The following is an 18,109-nucleotide window of genomic DNA, read 5'->3' as shown; positions in this document are numbered from 1 at the left end:
TTATTACGCTACGTTAGAAGTTAGATTTTCTACGGAAAGTTCTAACCAGTAATCACAAGCAGCAGCTGTCCGAAAAAAATCAGAGGAAGTTTAACTTCATTCAGTCAAATCAAGTAGATCTCTACTTTGCCACGGTAAAAATCACATAAATGACACACAAATACAAACAACTTTATGTTTAACATTCAATGTGTGAAATGAAATTTCTCTATGTATAATCAGACATTTGGAGCTTCCAGTATCTGGCGTGTTTCTGCTGGCAGATCTCTTGCAGAAGTCAGAGGAATGTGTGGAGGATTTGTCCTGAGTGAATTAGGCAGCGGCAGTCACACTCGCCACCTGAATATTTGAACCGCTACCCTGCTCATTTTGTGTCAAATGCACCTCACACTGGACCTCTGTTTTCTCATTAACTGACAGCCATCACGACAGCAGTGCCACGCAAACCTCTCCTGATTGTGAGATTGCTGTGAATATGCTTGTGTGTCTTGCCAAGACGAGTCTATTCAGGAGAGTGAGGTATGCAATCGCCTTGTTTGGAGGTTTAATGGATTTGGGGCTGGCTGAAAGCAGGGTGGGGAAACTTCTTATGTAAGCTATTAGAGACAAAGCTCCAGTAATTACTAAATCACAGAGGACACAGGGTACGCAGGTCCTCAGGACAGAATGCCCTTCATTGTCTTTACATATTTTTATTGTCCCCTCTGTTCTTCCCCTCAACCGTCCTCAAACGCAGGACTTGTAGATAAAGATGCAGAAATACACAACAGGAGAAAAATGTGTGTACATTTTTTTTTTTACTTGTTAGTTGCAAGCAAAAAAACGTTAGTCTTCACAGAGGACACCCAAGATTACACATCATCGCTTCACAGCTTCCAAATATTGCTAAATGCCCGAATTATAAATTATAACAGCTTTGTTCAAGAAGCTTATCAGTATCACATCACATGGAAATAACACAAGAATAATTATGAAATCAACCCAAAACAAACTGGTTTTCTGTTGACAGACTGCAGTAAGAGATTCGTCTGTTTGGAAGTTTAGCTCCTTTTAACCTGACTGCTCATCTTTTTCATGGTATATAAGTTCACACATACTCCTTTTATTAATACTGAAATTATTGAAAGTAAAAAAAACAACAAAAAACAACTGCTAGACTTTCTTTTAAATTTGTCTCTGACCGGATCAACACATTTTCAGGCTCTAAGGAACAATTTGAGGCCAAAAGGAGATTGTGCCGAAGAAATAGTTTTAACTTTGTGGAACATTTTTTCCTCATAAATCAAATTTCACACAGATGGTTTACAACCTCGGTGTGCATTTAATTTCACCTCCAAACACTGACCATTCTGATAGGACTATTTAGCAATAAAGAACATAAATAGCATTTAATCTTCACCCAACTATTGCCAAAAATAAATTACAAAAAAAAAAAAAAAAAAATTTGTCTTTAAAAGTGCTGTTAAGTGTGGCATAGACAATAACAGTTTTCCAGTGTCCAGTAGTATTTCCCAGGCAACGTGCCACAGACACCCTCAACTTACAAAAACTGTTAAGCTCATGATCACAATCGCCTGACTTCTTTCATAGCCACAGTTTCTCATCCTATTACAACATTCCAACATTTCTGTTTACGTAAAGTTACACATAACAGCCACGTCTCACACTACACTGTGTTCTCCTTCTCTCCCAAGTGATCGCAGGGTTTTCTAAACACTGTTGTACATGGACGTAGTACAGGTATATTTAGAGGTCAAGCTACATAACGTAAACAATACTTGCCAACTTAATATTTACATATTTTGTATACTCTGGAATATTTCAGATCATACAGCAGATTTTCAGAATGATTTTCATGAGGACGGTAAAAAAGAAACAGTGCTGACTGACAAAAGCATAGTTGCATTGTGTGTGTGTGTGTGTGTGTGTGTGTGTGTGTGTGTGTTTATTCCATCGCCTCTCCCTGATAGTTTCATAGCAAAGCTACCTCAAAGTAGCTCCTTTGTCAAAAACCTAAACTGACACATACAAGTGCAACCCCCAGATCCCAGGATAGTGACGATTGCAATCATAAGGTAGAGTTCTGGGACTGGCTGTCCCTGACTGGACATCTGTTCTCGCTGAGGTCCTCTTTGGTCTTTTGGATGCAAGTGAAGATTTCTTTGAAGAGAACTTTGTACTCAGGTGTCTGGCTGTCCTCCAAAACCCCCGTCAGGCTGGACAGAGTTGAGCTGGACAGGCGGGTGCGGCTGCTTGCTGAAGAACTGCTGGATGTCTGGACCTCTTTGTGGCTGAGCCCGGCTGTTGCTAGTTGGCACCGCTGCAGCAGCTCTTCATATTTCACCTGAAGTTGGCACACATTCAAAGCAACATTTACTGGTAACTCCACTGTAACAGGGAAATATTCATATCCTGCTATTTCTAAATGTTACTCATGCAAACCAAACATGCTCTAATAGACCACCTGCAGCGCGCTGTACTGTGCATCCACCTCATTGAAGAGCGACATGCCCCTCTGTTTCACCACCTGGGCTTGCCTTACACACAACTTCTCATGACCATTGAGGATCTCCTCCGCGTTGGTCGCTTTCAAGTAGCTGTCACTCTTGCATCTCTGCCGGTTGTACTTTTTCTCTTTCCCGTCTTTTTCTGCCTCCTCCTCCTCCTCCTCCTCCTCCGTCTCACTCTGGCCCTGGGTGGGCTTTTCTTCAGAGGCAAAGAACACAGCATCAGGCAGCAGCAGCTGGTCTGGTTTTCTGGCACGAGTGGGACAAGAGAGGACAAAGAGACACAAGTGTTAAATAAGGCGTCATGGAGAGGGCAGAGTGTCCGTCTATTGATCAGAGGGTTACTGGATAGACTCTTAAATAAATAGAAGAAATTGCAATGTTAGTGCCTGTACTAGGCCTATATAAGTCAGGCCTAACCTGCGGGCTAAGTCTGCACGCCACAGAAGCCGCAGCTGCTCCACTTCAGCCTCCAGCTCCTTCTGCCTGGCCCGGCAGCCTGCCAGCAGGGCAAGCCGCTGCTCCAGCCCCTGCTTCTCCCTGGCTGTCAGTTCAATCTCTCGCTCTGCAGCCTCTCTGCGTTTGCGCTCCACAGCTATCTGGCTCTGAAGGGTCTGGACGGACCGCTGAAGAGCTGCATGCTCCTCCTCCGAATCTTGGCATCTGTCTCGGCTGTAAAGCGGGTCCTGCAGTGACCACAGTCCATCCATTTGCAGGCTATTATGGGATAGATGCCTGGACATGGACAAGTACATCAAGAGACAGATACTCAGCTAAAAAATGTTGACAAGGGACAAGAGTTCATACACACTTTCACCAATAAAGCTCTATGATTTTCCACGTTTATCTGAGATTCATCCATATTGGTTAGGTGATTCATTTATTTTGCTCCAACTACTGAAACCAAAAGTGTGGGAACACAATGTCGGATATTTTTTGACGTACAAGAAATTGTAATTACACATTTTTGTCATAATAGATGTAAAAATATTATTCTTGTGGCATAGAAATTAATTAATCATCAACATTTTTTCTTAAAAATGACAAAGCCTTCACCTCAACTATGCCCATCAAAGATGCGGCATGATTCTAATACGACAGTCGTATGTTTGTACTAACACCCTGCTGATAATGGGGGAGGATTAACTTCCTCCTCCCATGGATTATGTCTAATGAGGTGGGTCAGTCTGGCTCGGGGTAGCCTGAAGGTGCCCAGTCAGCATTCAAGGGTTTTGAGACATCAGTGTGTAGAGGACACATTAATATCTTCCTGGAGCTCTAAGAGTTCACAGCTGCTCTTTCATCTGAAGTCAAGCTGCAGAGGAGCTGCAGACATGCCTCAGTGATGACACAAATCCAGGAGACACTAAGAAACACCACCACAATAATGCTTTTGTCATTACTTGTGACGGTGCAGCATTACACACACGCTCGCGCGCGCGCACACACACACACGATACCTGTCCTGATGCAAGTCATACAGCTCTTTGAGGCAGGACACACTCTGAGCTCCCAGGTTACGTCGCTGCTCTGCAAACTCGCGTTTGAGTCGTTCAGCCTGGGCCGTTTTGAGCTCATCCACCTGGGTCTGCAGGTCCTCCATGTGGGTTTGCAGCACCTCGATGGTCTCTGTGAGACTGCAGAGATAAGATGATAGAGAGCAATGTTGCACTGAGCGATAAGCTAGTCAACTCGGCCAAGTATAAACCAACATGAGGACTTCATGACGGATCGAGTCAACTTGTACTGAGTGGTAAACCCACCTCTGGATCTTCTTTTGGGCCAGGCGGTTGTCCTGCACTAGTCTCTGGTTGCCTTGTTCCAGATCTCTGGCGGCCATGTCCAGCTGCTCATAAACCTTTGCATGCTGGTCGTTCATCTGCCGCAGCAGGTCCACCTGCTTGGCCAGGTACTAGTGCACAAGACAAGGAAATGATATAAATTTCAGAGAAGTTATTAAACTCAAGATGTTTTCTAGTCATGCTTGTACAAGTACAGTTGTGTAAAACACGTCAGCCAGGAGGCTCGATTAGAGAAAAAAACACTAAGTATATTACTTACAAATAAATACAGGGAGAATAAAAGATACCAAATCTAAAAAAAAAAAAAAGTAGAACTGTTGCTGTCCAGTTAATGGATCTGTTTGGTTGTATTAGTTTGATCACATTCAAGAATAGAAATACTATGGGAGTCTCATCCTATCACATGACTCCAGCTTCGCACACGTTTTATATCCCAGGCAAATACATTTCATCACCAAGCTTCCTCAGTGGGAAACAACTGCCAACGCAGTTTTCAACTGCCTTGAAAATATTTTTTGACATTGTGGCAGTTAATGATTTCATGGGCCTGTGTGTATTTGCACGATGAAAAAAGAAAGCGCTCAATATCTGCAACACTGTCTTCTGGGAATAACTTCACTTCTATTTGGTTGACAGCTACCGCATCTAAATCATGTGAGCTGCTCAACTCTGTGGGAAACTGCAGTTCAGATCATCCACTGACTCACTTTTCCTCCGGTACAAATCAGTGTGACCGTTTGTAAAGATCAGAGCAGCTCTGTTTCACACTGCAACGCTTAGCTGTGTACACACAGACGCATGCACACACCTGTGCGTTGGTGTGTGGTGGAGGACGAGCGTTCTAGGGACGTTCAGGGATTACCATATCAATCTAAATAAATCCTCAAGCCCTCACACTGCTGTAAACATACTAAGGCTCTTATCTTTGTTGACCCGCTGGATGCCATGTACTCCAACTCAAATAGATCACCAGCTTCTGAATGTCCACAAATTAAATGTCTGGGGCAGCATTATCAGAACCTGCTGGTAAACCACTTTCGGAACACCAGACTTATCCAGTAATTTTACTCAATCAGTTTAGGGTTAATTAGCTGCTTTCTAGCAAACAAAAGCTTAATTAAGATCTTAGTTACCAAAACATTTGCCAGGTATTAGTTAAGAGGGTGGCAAATAAGCTGGTGAAAGTTTGCCTATAATTAGGCAGACGAACATCCTGCCAAGAGGATGCTCTGTGCCCAAGGTTCAGTGGGTCACACTGCTGGATTAGCTTTTACTCCATCCTATTAAAGAAGTGTATAACTACACCTCTTCCGACTTTCAAGATCCCACATGTTCTCAGTGTCCCCTCCTGGGGGCGTTCCTCCAAAAATCACTTCACTTATGAGGGTTTCACTTTTGCGTGGTGAGAGCCTCTGCACCTCTATCTCCTGCAGCTGCTCCTCGTTGGTGGAGTACATTTCCTGCAGCGCCTGTTCCAGCTCATGATTCCTGTCCAGGAGAGTTTTCCCCAGCTCCGCCGCCAAATGGAGGTCTGTCAAAACACAAGAAAACATATAAACACCAGAAGCAGAAATGCTCCCGTGCCCAAAAAACAGGCAACTGATGTGTGTGTGTGTGTGCTTGCGTGCGTACTGCTTCACACACATCCTGTTGGCTACCACTTCTGGTACATGACACTGGTGATTCACAGAGGAATCTAAAGCATGACTTAGGATCTTCTTGTATGTGTGCAGCAGTCAGACAGAACAGAGGGTTTCCACTCAAACACGCTGTACTTGATAACTGGCGGTGCATACTTTTCAAAATACCTCACACACTTCTCTGAAACTTGAGATGCTGATAGTTTACAACAGGAAGTCATTAATCCCATCAAAATACCCCATGTTCTATCCATCCTGGAGCTGAATGATTTGGAAAAACATCCAATAGTATTTCCTTGAAGGGTGTCATTTTTGTTGGATATTGTATCAAACAAAGGCGTTTTGAGTTAGTAAAACACCATTTGCAGGCCGGTACATCTACGCAACCATAAAATTCAATTTAGAATATTATTTTTGCAGATAATTAAATATTACACTAGGCAACATTTAAGAAAAATCTCATATATACACAGCAAAACCATCTCTTACAGCCGGGTAGAGTAACGGTATTTTTTTTCTCTAGCTCTTATTATTTTTAAATTATGATTGGGGATTGTTTATTCCTATTTGATTTACCCGATGTATGTGCGTGAATAAAGTATCATTTCAATCCCTAACACCCCCCACCCCCCCACCCCACACACTCAGTCAGCGGGTCGTGCCATGACCAACAAATATTTTAGGAAACAATCGGGAGCCTCAGAAAATGCTGGCCTCAGAGAACTGTTTACCCCATGACTAGAGTGTCACAAGAGAAAGCTACAATCTTATTTCATTTGGGTGTGAGATCATCTTTTAAAGTCTTGAGCAAAACAAAACAACAACAACAAAAATCAACCTTTTATTATAAAAATAGAAACTTTTCTTCATCAACAATCCCGCTCCATAGCTGATGTGAAAATCATACGTTACATTCTTCTTTTATGGTTATGACCAGGTAGACAGAGTTCAGGGCGCAGCTCTTACCGTGTTCGAGGTCCCGAGGGTCGCACCAAGGCTCTCCATTCTTGTCAAACTGGTCCTCCAGAATCATGTCCGTTAGCATCTTACAGCCGTGGGGTGAGCGAGGTCCGCACCTGACATAAACCTGACACACAGGTGTCAAACTGCCTGAAGTCGTCTGCCGTCCTCCTCCGTGACTGCTTTCAAAGATGTAAACTACATCCTCTCTGTTGACTGAAGCAACGTGGCAAGTCCCTTAATACACCCCAACATCCGGTAGGTGGCACTTAAACAGCGTTAAAACACGAATTTGACTCGAAGTTAAAACTCACTGTGAAACCTCTTTATTTTTCAGCTAAATAGTCACTTTGACAGCTGATAATGTTTGTAGAAAGGCATCTAAATAAATGGTTAAATACTTACAATTTCTAAATATGTTTTTCTTGTCGTAACTTCCGGGTGGTATTGACAAGCATCTTAATGGATGAATCACCAAGCAGCCAGTGGAGCTCAAGGACTCTTCTGGCCAATCACATGTCTGATAGTCAGGTTCAGGTTCCGCCCCGCTCCACAGGCACAGAATTTGACAGGATATAACCTTTTCTTGTGTTTCCTCAATTTAACAACTTTAACGGGAGGTATCATCGTGACATGTGAACGTTCACGAAAAGGACGTGTTCACATTTCTCTCGCCGAGATCCTTTTGCCTCTGAATCTTGACATTTTTTTTCCGAATATAGCTAATGAGTAACCATGCTAAACAATCGCAGTTAAATAGATATTACATTTCCTCACTGCGGCTGTAGTAGTTGGACGGACAGGTAACTTTTCTGAGGTGACATGGCCGCGGAGGAGAAACCTGGTTCAGATGTTCACAACAGGATGATCTTTGGAATTAATCCTGCTGCGCTGGCTTATGCCATGACCACTCTGGGCTCTTGTATGATAAACAATATATTCAGCTTCTACTATGTCAAACTCTTCATCAATAAGTACAAGATATCGGAGGGAGCTTTCCACCAATCACAGGTGAGCGTGCTGCCTTGACACATTGCTGCATTTATGCAAATATAATATCTAATGGATAAAGCAAGGGAGATGAATTCCCGCCCGTTTGGTCATATTTTAATACTTTTTAAAAAAGTTTTACAGTAATGCCAAACTGGAAGTATATTAAATCCAAAATAAAACGAACCCAGGTGTTTTAAAAGAAAGTTAGGAGCTCTAATCATTCACCTTCCATGAACTTGTAGACTACCATTGTCACTGTCTATACCAAGTATCCTTAAAGGTTTTATATCATCCATTTGTCAAGAAGACATTTGCGGTCAGAGGGAGGTGCTCTGCCCTCAAGGCAAGCTCTTTCTGTGTTACCTCTGTTGAGGAGACTATGTTTTCACTGGAGTTTCTTTGTCAATCTCTCAGCAGGTCACTGGCTTGAAGTTGTGTCGTTTCTGAGGCATCTAGAGATAAAACGCAGGACTAATGCCAAGATTAGTTCCAGTTTTAGATTCTAAACTGAATGCAGAGAGGAAACCCAGCAAGTGAAAAAAATTCTTCCTGTCTGTGTCTGGCAGTAGGAATTTGTCAGAATGTTGGTGTTCTTTCTTTCTTTGTGTTCTGTAGGTAATTGGCTGGCTGCTCAGTGTGAACGTATTCACTGCTGTAGGGCTTTCTGTGACAACATATACAGCCAAGAGGTTTGAAAACAGAAGAGAAACTCATCTACATAGTAAACCAGCCATTACTAATAGAAAGTTATGCTGGGGTTTTTTTTCTAGTAGAATAAAAAAAAAAGTTGACAAAATTTAATGCTAAAGACAATAAAAGTAGACCATAGTTAAAAGACAGCATTTTGCTGTTATTTACTCCGCTGAATAAGCCAGCATGAGAAGCTACCCTTGCCCAAAAAGTTGAAGAAATCAATTTTCTTATTGCGGCTGCTTGTCTTTTTTTAAATTTTTTTAAAGGCTGCAACTTTTGATGATTCCCCCCCCCCCCCCCCCCATCAGATAGGTGTTTATTCCATTAAATTCTGAAAACAATCAAACAAAGTTGTATCAGTTACAATGTGGCCTGGTTCAGGTGCTTTCAAGTCTGAGCTGGTCTGAGCCTCCTCCAGGTATGAGGCCCTCCTCACCACTTGAGTGATGATGTTTCTAGAGGCAGTATCTTAAGCTTACACCTAACACATAAAAACAATGTGTGGTGAGACATTTATTATTTTCTGACTCTTGGAAAGTAAGAAAAAAAAGTAAAATTGTCCCAAAACAACATTGAAAACTTCTGTCCGAAAGGCAATATCCAAATCAAAGGAGATGCAGTGTTTGCTTAAGCAAAAAAAAAAAAAAGATCCCTTCCAATACGGTGAATCAAATTGTAATTGTAGTGTCATTCAAGATAATTGCAATTACATTTTTTTTTTCCAAATTGTCCAGTCTTAACATGTTTGTAACTATTTCCTAGAGACTGAGGTGAAATTTTCACATAGCTTGTGTCAGCCCACCAAAACCTAAATTTACAGCCGTGTACTTTAAAGCAAACATCAACAGTAAATCCCAACGTCTGGCTAATCTGATGACCTCCTTCTCTGTAGGTGGTGTACATGGTGTGGAATGCAGTCAATGACCCTCTTTTCGGCTACTTGCAAGATACGTCCGAGGTGCCCTGCTGCTCTCGGCGGCGCCTCTCTATCCTCTACGGTGCGCCCCTCTACTCGTTGGCTTTTCTTCTAGCCTGGTTCCCATGGAGGACCTACACCCCCGGTGACTGGTTGAGCGGTCTACACTTGATGGTGGCCCTGTGTGCTTTTGATGGCATGCTCACATTTGTGCTGCTGGCTCAAAGTGCCTTGTTTGCTGAGATTTCCAGCCAGCACCATAGCAGATTAAGACTCATCAAGTACAGCCAGGTAAAAGGCCTCCGCCTTTTGTCCGTAAAGCCAGCAGTCCTCTCCTCTCATATTGCCTCTTTCATTTCTCAGATGGCCTCCCTTGTTGGCTCCTCCAGTGTCCTCTTCTGTGGTGTGCTATCCAAGAACATGGAAGACTTTGCGTCATTCCAAGCTTTCACAATGGTCATCGCTGTCGTGAGCTGCGGCTGCATGCTCTACACGGGCTTCCACAGCGAGACCCGCTTTGACAGCAAAGGATCTGAATCAAATGCTGTCAAGACTGATCAGACTTCCCACCAATCGGCATTTTCCCTTTCCACGCTAAAAGCGTTGACTTGGCAAATCTTGATCAACAGGGATTTCCGGCTGTTTGTGATCATGAACTTCTTTCAGGTTTTCATGCTGGCTTTCTTTAATAATTTTACCATGATATTTTCCGAGCACCTGATTCCTCCAGGCGCACTTCCATCACTGGCCAAGAGCATCATGTACGGAGCAGGATTTATTTGTCCACAGGTATTGCCCCCAGCGCCTTATGTGTTTGTAATGACAGTATAGTGTACTGGAGCTGAGCCAGCTGTCCATTATTAGCTGGCAAACCTTTCGTTGCTTTTACATGGACCTGCCCCACCATTGTTTATTTCATCGGTTCAAATCACCTGTGTGTCTCACTTAATGAGCCATTTAACAATATGCTTCATCTCACCACTCGTCTCTTTCCCAGCTGTTAGTATTGAGCTGTGAGAGACTCCTTCATGGGCTTGGCTACTACAGAATCATCCTCTTCACCTTCTACGTGGAGGCAGTATTGGCAGCTGTCATGTTTGCACTTGGTCCTCAGCACTACTATATCCTGGCATTTTTCCTCACCCTTAACATGTAAGATGTTAACCACTCCTGATATTCTGTCATCGTTATAAGTCGAAAGTACTCGGAGAGGACATACCGCCACCAAGGTGACCCTCTGACCCTCAAAGTTCCTTGCACCACCCATATATGTCACAGTTGATGGTTGATTCACGGAATAAGCAGGTAGTGAAACCTGATCATATTTGCTTTTTTGCGTGGAGAGGACTTATGCAAGTGGTGTGGTGCAAGTATCCCTTCACATATTTTGGTGTTGTAAGGCACATGAAGACAACACAAAGTAAATATGAAGTAACTCAAATAGTTTATTTCCTGTAACCACTAGATTATGCTATAACTATAATTTATATTCAGCTTGTGGATGTCTGCATGCAGGGGCTCTTGTGAGAAGTTTTGAGAAGTTCTGACCATAGAGTTTCCTGTTCTTTGGCAAAATTGGCCAAATCAATGGCTCAGTTTAACAAAAAAATTAATTCTTTGAAGCGATTCTGACCAAATCGAAATGGATCTGGTTGACCCACAATGAGGAGTGAGTCAACGCCCTTTCGTCTCTTCTTTGCAGGGTGATAATTCAAGCCACCTTCAGCCTCTTTGGTTTGCCGTTGGCTGACATCATTGACACAGACATGCAGAAGTACAAGCGCAGGTAAACAAAAGAAGCTGCTCACGGCGGTGCTTGGAGCTACGTAAATGCTAACCAGCATGCTGAGATGCATACGATGATAACATGCTAAGATGTTATGCTTCCCATCTTAGTTTAGTGACTAATTAGCACTAAACACAAGTAAAGTACACTGTCACACCATTGTATTCAACTTATTGGATGAATAATATTATATTTAACACAATTCCATTTTCATGTTTGTCCATCTACAGTTCCCCTCTGTCCTCCATGGTGTTTGGGACGAATGCGTTGTTCACCAAGCCAGCTCAGTCTCTGGCTCCTATGATAGTGATTAATATCTTCAACCAGTTTGGATATGAAGAGCTGAAGGACGCAGGGAGGGAGTCTGATCCAAGGTACAGGCAGTGTCTCTCTTCTTTGTTACACAGAAATCAAAACGTGACTTGCTGTAGGATACAGTAAATTTTCCCTGTTTTGCATCTCCATATCTCACCCTTCAATCTTTTAATGTTCATACAGGCACAATAGTTTGAAAAAATATGAGGCATTGTCCTCTACATTTGAGAAATAAATAATAATAATAATAATATAAATAAATGATAACCACCAGTTATCGATCATCCCTAGATTTGAATGTTTAACTCGATTAACTCATTAGATGGAAATGGAAATATTAGATTGATTCACACTTCTTAGTCACAACTGTAACCATGAAACTATAATATTCATTTGACTTTTAGGTAACTGTGATGGGTTGAAAGAAGTTTAGTTTAAAAGTAACTCACAACAGTTCATCCCTTAATGGCAGGACACCGTCTAAAAACTGCGATGATGCTCCTGAAACTGGACAGCAGCAAAGTCAAGTACACACCACCTGCAGTTGAAGGACAGATATCTGCTGAACAACAAACTTGCATGTTTCAAAATGGTTTTATTCTTTTCATCATTATTCATATATTAATATACATGAGCATGTGGACCAAAGTGGAACTAACGAGATGTGTGATGAGGATGGCTTCTGCTTTGTCACGTAGCCATCCCAGTAATTAACTTTGAAGTAGCAGCAGGTTCCTTTTCGAAGTTTATATTTACCTGAATAACTGTCAAAGATGAAATATGACCTTTAATCATGGCCTTTTATCTCAAAGGTCAACTGTAACATTATGTGTTAAACCCTGATTCACTGAAATATTTGCTTTGGAGTCCAATACAGAATTTAATGCAGATTTTATGCACTGGCGGAAAAAACCTGCTTTGATTGGCACATATACATTATGAAATAATCAATAAAGTCAAAGGTTGGTGTGGTTTTGATACAGTGGAACTCACCCAATTGTTGTGTGTGTTTTCCTCCCAGAGCCTTGGAGAGCCTCCACAGTGTCATGTTCTACCTGGTGTGTTTGGTGCCCATGTGTGTTGCCGCTGCACAAGTCCTGGCCTGGGAGCCGTTTTCCATTCGCTACAGTCACACAGTTGATGCAAAGTACATCGACAACTAGCGGTAATATTTGCAGTTTTCCATGGAAGCTAGTTAACATTCCTCAGGTTCCAGATGGGGAGATCATGCCAGCCGACCTTGTAATTTTCGGAATAATAATTATGCATATTTGAGATAATGAATATGTTGGCATTCCCAGCGAACACCTGTAAATCATCTTGGTGCACTGACAGGTGACATAGATTAGATGAATATCAAACATCTAAGTATACTTTTGCTTTGTCTAGAGGAACCTGCCAACCTTTTTGGGGAACCATGCTCATTAGCCATCATTTTCAGTGTAGGACAAGCAGATTGATATCATTCTCTCCTCTCTGTGTTCCTTAGAGAGCACGAGACGCCCACAAACACCTGGCTGCTAGTTAGCTTAGCTGCAGTGAAAGCTCGCAGTGGGGCACTAGAGAGAGATGTCTTAAAATTTTCCTGCATTAAAAGAACGATAACTGTATTTCTCAAAATGTCCACATGTGCCTAAAAAGAGGGGGGCTTTCACTTCCAGTGAAAGTTTCCTGAAGTCAGACCTGAATGCTGCACATGCATTTTGTCAAGTCCTGACAAGAGCCTGTATCAGCCTCATCCTTTTCTTGGTAGACGGAGCAGCTCTCAGTCTCTAGTTGGGTTAAATGTCAGGTCATATGTTTCCAGTCACTGATCTCGGCAGAAGATGAGCAGCAACATACTGCTTCTTAGGTGAAGTGCGCTTTAGACACTTGCTGCAAAAATGAGATGAATTTGTTGAGTCAACAGACTGACGGAGGCGCTGACATTAACATCCAATTAGAGGATCTTGTGTCCGTCTGCCCTACAGCTCTGTTGGCTAAAGGTCATTCGACTTGGTCCAAGAGACTACTGAGAGACACACATTTCCTTCACCATAGAACAGTGAATGAAGAGAACTGTATGTAATTTGACTGCAGCTTCAAATACGCACACGTGTTCACACCAAGTATGGCATCACAAGTAGTGATTACCATACGTTTTGGATTATCAATTGTAGCTCATTGTTTGGCAGTCCGGCACACAATTTTTCAAGCTGCCGTACAGACACACGAGCTCTGTAACTGCTGAATATGCAAATAAGTGATTGTTAGTCAGTAAAGGGAAAATGGTGTGTTAGTGTTGTGTTGACTTACTTCTGCTGCTCTCGAGTTGCCAGAAATTGCAGGTTACAAGGCTGATTTTCAGTGGGTGTCTAACTGATCTATGAGTTTAAGTAAAGTGTGGTCTTACTACAGTACATGTAAAACCTCTAAAGCTGTCCCTGGATACACACTCCATATTTTGCTTTATAAATATTTAAAATGATCTAAGTAACATATTTACACAATTTTTCATGTTGCATAAATAGTTGAAAATGAGGGAGAGGAAATGATGGTGTTGCAAATTTCCTTCTTGCAAGTTTCAACGACAATGAAACAGGCCCCAGATTAGCTAAGAATACAAGAAAAGTATCATTCCCCTCCAAAAATGAAGTGGTACAAGACACTTGTATTTTTAATGCAAATTTACTGTTTCTGTTTAGGGGGCCTTGGACCAACATGTTTCAATCCCACTTTAACTAAAATGGTAAAATGAAGTCATGAAGGAGACAGACAGAGAGGAGTTCACGAGGGAAACATGCAGCTCAGTTTAAATCCTATTTTTCAAAAAATACACGTTTACACTCGTAGTTTTTTCTAATATTAAATGACTGTGTAGATATACGTTCAGGTTTTTGCACTCCAGATGTGCACTCCAGATGTGCACTCCAGATGTGCACTCCAGCGCCAAAGACACCCTCTTTTTCCTTCACTTATAATGTGTTAAACTTATATTCGCCTCTAATGTGCCTTTTTCTATTTCAGCATCATTCATAAAGATCTCGTTGTCCAACTGTTCTGCAGAGTCAGAAACTGTCAGATCACTGAAAGTAAATGTGGTACAATTGTTTTTGGAGTAAAATTGTGTTTCTACTCAACTAAGTCCATCGTATTATTTACTTTCCTGTATACGGAGGAAGTGTCGACCGATAGTTGTTGAAATTGCTCACACAAGCGCAGTGAAGGAAGTGTGATGAAGAGATCAAGAGGGATGTTGTTGACTTGTGTTGAAGGGGATTTTCCAACTTTGAAAAAGAAACAAAAGTGTCATTCCAGATTTCAGATGCAAATCCTACTATATGTCAGATGACGGTGCATTTGAGGACAATGGGACATTGAGCAGACCCAAAGCCTGGCCAGCTCCGCCTCGGGGACCCGGATGATCAACTAGAACTATTGAAGCATTTCTGATATCCCACTTAAGCTTCTACTCTCATGGCTTAATAAGAATAGAACTCCTACATTTTTCACTGAGTATTCTATTTAAACAAAATACATATTTCTTAATAAGCAAACTGTTTTTTTAAAGGGGAAATTTCGAAATCATTGCATTGAGGCAAAAAGAGCGGTCCATCATGGGGCTACTTGTCCTCTCTGGTTATCATATGCAGGTCTGGTGTGACGCCTGGAGAACAGTTTATTTTAGCAGCGTCTGTCTCTGTTCTGTTTTAATACAGATTTTAAAATGAGCCTCTACATTTTAACACAGGGGTGTTCAAAGGGGGGTCTGGGGACCCGTAGGAGTCATCCTAAGATTATGAATAGTTTAATTTCACTTTAAAGGCTTGTGCAGCAGCATTCAGAAGTCTCTCAAAAATATTTAAAGAAATGACGGCATCACTGCCATAACCTTAAATATATCATTGTAATCATTTGAAAATGCCTCTAAAATTTTTGCTTAATCCCTGGATACTTCCTCGTACTGCATGTCTTGCCAATTTTCAGGAAATTTCATATCCATTTTTTCAGTCTATTCTTTAACATTGTCTTATTATTATTATTGCCAGCAAAGATTTTCCAGCAATTTTTTTTTTTTTTTTTTTTACCAAACAATAAAAACAATATGGTAATTCACTAAACAAAAACGGAAGAAACCAATGACATTGATGATTCTTAACAGATATTTTTGAGGGTCGGTCCCATGATGCTGGATCTGATTTCTTGTGTTTACAAAAAGCAGTCTAACTGTCAATCAAAATATTTCTTGAAGTCAAATAGGATTTATTTCTACGGCACATTTGAAACATTAGCTGATCAAAATGCTCCCCAAGCATACAAAAAAAAAACCTAAACAGATAACATACATGTACACGGATGTGGAACCAAGCATCCACCCAGGCATGGAAGGCAATAATATTGCAGTGTAAATGGGGATATGCATCCCAAAATTTTGGGAAAACATTCACAATCCAAGTTATGTGCTTTCTGCAAACAGACCAGAATGACGGGAAGTCTACTGCTTAAGGACGTCACCTTGGCGACGGAAGGTAAAGCTTGATGTAACTCCTTGATCCTGACATCTGTTGTGTACCTCTTGTAACAAAGTCTTTGCAGGCTCGAGTGATTGACAGAACATTTCCTGATGAGGCCCTCTGCCTTCTCAAAATAAAAATAAAACTGGGGGCATAAGGGAACTTATACGCTGTAGTTCTTCACACCTCACATGCAAATCAGCACATTCGTCTGGCCGCAGCTGAGTTGCTCAATCACAGTTTGTGCCAGTGACTTCAGACATACAGCTTTCAGACTCTCTTCACGGGTTCTTAAGCTCTCCATGTCCTCATCATCCCTGACTGACTCAGACGTTTTGATAGATCTCATCGGGTGAGCTGTTGAATTCTGTATCGGCAGCCTATAAACATCAAAATAATGGTTAGATGTCTGGTTTTCACGTCAGTGAGAAATTTCTGTAACACAAGTAATGTAGAACTTCCACACTGACACAATTTGTCTCTTGACAAAATCGAATATGAGGCAACACGATTTACCTCAACTTGATGATGATTTCTATGTCGTTTGATCCCCTCTGTGTTTCTTCTGTTGTACATTTCTTGCAAGACATCCCGAAATATGGATTTTTTAAACGAGGGTTTCTTCCTTATCTGGAACAAAATATGTGTTAGAAAACATCGATGTGTCCTTCATTTTGAAAAATGTTGCTGACTTTAGCAATGTGGCAACAGCACATCAGACTTGCTTCCTGTTTTTGCCTGTGAGGGATTTTTTTTTATTAGTAAACGATCAAAGTTCCCAAAAACAAAGAATCGTATTATTAACCTTGTCAGATGCAGAGCTCTGTCTGAAGATGGATATATTGCTGCCGTTCTGGAACAGAGATGATGAGTTTTCAGTTTTCGGATTGTTTGTATTCACATCGGCACATTGAAATGCCGTTGAAGGGAGTTACCTTCTTCAGAACGATGAGAGTCACTATGGCTAAGCTGTAGATGCTCAAGAGGATAAATGCCACCCACAGCAGAATATTTCTCACCATGATCTTAACATTTTCTGAAAGCAAAAGAAAAATACGATGGACATCCAAATGAGCCATCAGCCTTCAAAATTGGCGTCAAGATTTGATGGCTCGTTTGACTCACCTTTGACTACAAGAGTCGTACCGTGCCCAATATGGCTTGTGCCAAGGCCTTGCGTATGAGAGTGCGCTGCACAGATGTAAATCCCACTGTCACTCGCATTAAGTGATTTGATGTGTAAAGATGCTCCATTCAGAATGTACTTCAAAGGATTAAAAGCCTTCTCCAGGGGAAGTTGGGTGTTTTCTTTGACGGTAAACCACTTGTATGTCACAGCCTCGGCTGAACAGTCGGGGCTCATTGAACAAGGGAGGTCAGCAGCTTGTCCTTCTTTTTTAAAAATTGTCTTGTTTGGTTGTAATAAGCAGCTCCTTGTTTGCGCCAAACTTTCTGGAATGAATTTACAAAAAGAATCAGTCAGCTTAGCTATTTTTTCTCATTACTTGACCAATGGAGCAATTTAGGTTTGTCTGATGCTTCATAATAAGAATGAACTGAAAACTGTACAAAATAGTAAAAGTATTAGAGATATCTTACCTATGAGTGGCAGGTAAGTGAGCAAGAGAGAAAACCGATTCAACCAGACCATGTCGTCAGCTTGAACCCTTGTGAATAATCTCGTGATTCCATGTACAAGGCAAACGGATAACTTGCACTTCCTCAACACTTAGTTTCTTCATTATTTCCTGCCCTCAAGAGTGAAGAACTTCCTCTCAACCATTCATCATGGGTTTGCAACATGAAAGAAACATGAAATTTCAACGTCATTAATGACATGATGCACATTTAAGTTTAGATTTACAAGTCTTAGGCAAAGGAGGGTTTGGAGATGCATCATTGAAAAGTGGGAATACTTCATCAGCTTGTTATGTCTTAACATGATGATGACTTCTGACACTAATCTCATAATTTAGACTTCAATTCCAGAATGTCATATTAATT

The 18,109-nt window shown here is 41.5% G+C and overlaps 3 protein-coding genes across 3 annotated transcripts; 1 reads left to right on the top strand and 2 right to left on the bottom strand.

The window, feature by feature from the left end:
- Window positions 1-778: 778 nt before the first annotated feature.
- cdr2a (cerebellar degeneration-related protein 2a) lies at window positions 779-7,231 on the bottom strand. The gene is made up of 7 exons (XM_086184412.1): window positions 6,916-7,231; window positions 5,728-5,840; window positions 4,271-4,419; window positions 3,968-4,144; window positions 2,928-3,242; window positions 2,465-2,756; window positions 779-2,344 (listed from the first exon to the last, which is right to left on the bottom strand). Exons 1-7 carry the CDS (start codon window positions 6,992-6,994, stop codon window positions 2,069-2,071), a joined length of 1,401 nt encoding a protein of 466 aa, XP_086040538.1. The 5' UTR covers window positions 6,995-7,231; the 3' UTR covers window positions 779-2,068.
- A 243-nt stretch (window positions 7,232-7,474) lies between these two features.
- mfsd13al (major facilitator superfamily domain containing 13a-like) lies at window positions 7,475-15,285 on the top strand. Its single transcript, XM_086184137.1, has 7 exons — window positions 7,475-7,920; window positions 9,488-9,802; window positions 9,875-10,300; window positions 10,509-10,663; window positions 11,214-11,297; window positions 11,528-11,671; window positions 12,634-15,285. The coding sequence occupies exons 1-7, from the start codon at window positions 7,732-7,734 to the stop codon at window positions 12,773-12,775; spliced, it is 1,455 nt and encodes a 484-aa protein (XP_086040263.1). The 5' UTR covers window positions 7,475-7,731; the 3' UTR covers window positions 12,776-15,285.
- On the bottom strand, window positions 14,205-17,877 carry LOC147245127 (uncharacterized). The gene is made up of 6 exons (XM_086184138.1): window positions 17,705-17,877; window positions 17,231-17,557; window positions 17,041-17,141; window positions 16,911-16,958; window positions 16,622-16,735; window positions 14,205-16,485 (listed from the first exon to the last, which is right to left on the bottom strand). Exons 1-6 carry the CDS (start codon window positions 17,754-17,756, stop codon window positions 16,432-16,434), a joined length of 696 nt encoding a protein of 231 aa, XP_086040264.1. The 5' UTR covers window positions 17,757-17,877; the 3' UTR covers window positions 14,205-16,431.
- Between the last annotated feature and the right edge of the window lie 232 nt (window positions 17,878-18,109).

Source organism: Aulostomus chinensis, chromosome 18 (assembly GCF_037954235.1).
Source record: "Aulostomus chinensis isolate RoL2024-O1b breed Wild chromosome 18, RoL_Achi_v1.0, whole genome shotgun sequence".
NCBI lineage: Eukaryota > Metazoa > Chordata > Actinopteri > Syngnathiformes > Aulostomidae > Aulostomus > Aulostomus chinensis.
The sequence above is the reverse complement of the archived record's forward strand: the minus strand, read 5'-3'. Positions and strand labels throughout refer to the sequence as shown.